General features: G+C 38.4%; 1 protein-coding gene across 4 annotated transcripts in view; it reads right to left on the bottom strand.

The window, feature by feature from the left end:
- Positions 1 to 2,145, bottom strand: part of SCAI (suppressor of cancer cell invasion) — a 115,225-nt gene that overhangs the window by 56,056 nt on the left and 57,024 nt on the right. For 3 of the 4 annotated variants that reach the window (XR_896104.2, XM_011364291.2, XM_023533075.1), the window contains one exon: positions 300 to 431. The exons of the other annotated variant lie outside the window; for it this stretch is intronic. Coding sequence is in view for 2 of the 3 variants with exons in the window: in XM_011364291.2 (XP_011362593.1) it covers positions 300 to 431 (132 nt within the window). In the remaining variant the exon portion in view is untranslated. The remainder of the gene's footprint in view (positions 1 to 299; positions 432 to 2,145) is intronic. 4 annotated transcript variants of the gene reach the window in all.

Genomic DNA, 2,145 nt, shown 5'->3' with positions numbered 1-2,145 from the left:
CCTCAGTCTCCAACACCCCACTGTATAAAATCAGATGTAAATCGGGTATGATGTGGAATAATGTATCTAAAGCCATCTAACGAAGTAGCTCTCTTCAACTTGACTAAAACAGCTACCCTCTTTTCTATTGTTCTTTCCTCTGAGAATGAACGGTATCAAAGAAAAAAAACACAATCACTTCTAGAACAGATATTTATGTAACATTCTACCCACGACTTTCAGAAACTAACCACACATCAGCCATGGGAAAAAAACATACAGAATTAGGGACAAGTTTTATGCATCGAGAGTCCACTAACCTTAACCCATTGAACAGCTGCTTAGATTTATCCAGAAGGTAACAAAAATCTGTAACCGTTTTCCTCTCTCCTTGCGGGATGTCATCTTCAGCACCTCCAGACGACATGATTTCTTTAAGAGCAAATTCAGTCCTGTAAGAAAACATGTGTCCATTTACCAAGTAGGTGAAACTAAAACGAGAAACAGACCTTAGTTACATCATCTGATAGCATTTTTTTTTTTCAAGACAGAGAATTCTTTCTGATTACAATCAAATCAAGGAAATAATTTAAGTGTGAGATGGTGGGAGAGAACAGATGATCTCATATTGTCAGTGGGACTGAAAAGTGGTCCATCCAATTTTCCAAAAAGTTGGAAAGCAACTTTTAGAATATTCTTTCATCCAATAAATAGTATTTGAATGCCTATTGCGTCAAGGCACTCCTTTACACGGTTACGAATAAAAAAGGGTGATATTTTTGATGTATCCATCTATTTGATCCATTCTATAAATCCATCCTGTAAAATGATCCTACAAATGGAAAACGCTTTATCTATAAAGATATTTATTTCGGTATCGTATTATTTAAAGGCTGATAACCTAAAAGAAGCAAAGAGGGAAATAGTTAAGTACTTCATAGCACTCTAATGACTGCACACTACCCTATCACTAACTTACCATTATATTTAAGATAGAAGGTAATAAATAATATGGGGATGCCTCAGTACAAAAAAGAGATAAAAAAAATCACACTCACACACAGAGGTATATTTTAAAGCTATAGGTTTTTGTGCATGTTGCAATAAGACTTTATTAACACACAAACAGTGTTAATAAAGTGGAGAGCTTTATTAATAAGGTGGAGGGCTGGATTTGGTCCATGGGCCATAATTTGGTGATGCCTGGTTTAAGGGGCACAGAAAATAATAAGCAACATAGGAGGAGTCCAGGCAAGCACAGAGTCACATGGAATTGACATGTCTCTAAAATGTTGTGGAAATGAATGGGGGAAGTTGAATTTGACTGACATACAACTTCTCATCTGTGCATCTACTAAATAAACCAAGTACATCTGATTGGCAAACTAACAATAAAACTGTGCCAGAATACTTACATCATGAACACAGAAAAGAATTTTTTTTCTTTGACTATTTATTAGTAGTTCCAGTAGGAAAATGAAAACCATTTCAAATCCAGCCACTACGAGTAAAGCTCTATTTTACTGAATCCAAACTATCTTCATCTGTAATTGATCATGTTAAACAGCCATTTTAAAAACAGCAAATCACTTTACAGTATATATCGTATGAACCTACACTAAACATGGAAACAAAAAATTCATTTGTGTTTACACAAATCCCTGGGACAACACAGGGAAATTTGATTCTAGTGTAGGGTAAACAAATGGGCAGAAGAGATAAGGGCCAGACGCCAGAGATGGCAGTTGGGGTGTGGTGCAGTTGTTTTGGTGAATATTTTTCTCTCCAACGTGGTCTGAAACAGGCAATTGCGGTTGCAAGGCAGGGAAACTGTCAGCAAGCCTGTCAGCATACAGGTGGCACGGGGCCAGCTAGTGGGGAAGTCGTTCACGACAAGTACGGATGCACTGGGTGGTCTCTGCATGTTCACAGGGTCCCTCTTCCCACCACCTCTCTCCACACTCCATGGACTAGGGTTTTTAAAAGAAGGAAAACAGATCTGGAAAAATGCTGAGCCTGGGAAGGGGTTTCACAGTGTAAAGACCTTGGGTAAATCCTCTTCCTCCCTTCCAACCCAACCTTCATTATCTGAACCCAGAAGGGGAGGCACAAAGTAGGCAGAAAAAAGACTAGCTTTCTCTGCTCTACTTTGCATACCTCATGAGC

This window comes from Pteropus vampyrus, unplaced genomic scaffold (genome assembly GCF_000151845.1).
Source record: "Pteropus vampyrus isolate Shadow unplaced genomic scaffold, Pvam_2.0 Scaffold95, whole genome shotgun sequence".
In the NCBI taxonomy this organism is placed as follows: Eukaryota; Metazoa; Chordata; class Mammalia; order Chiroptera; family Pteropodidae; genus Pteropus; species Pteropus vampyrus.
The sequence above is the reverse complement of the archived record's forward strand: the minus strand, read 5'-3'. Positions and strand labels throughout refer to the sequence as shown.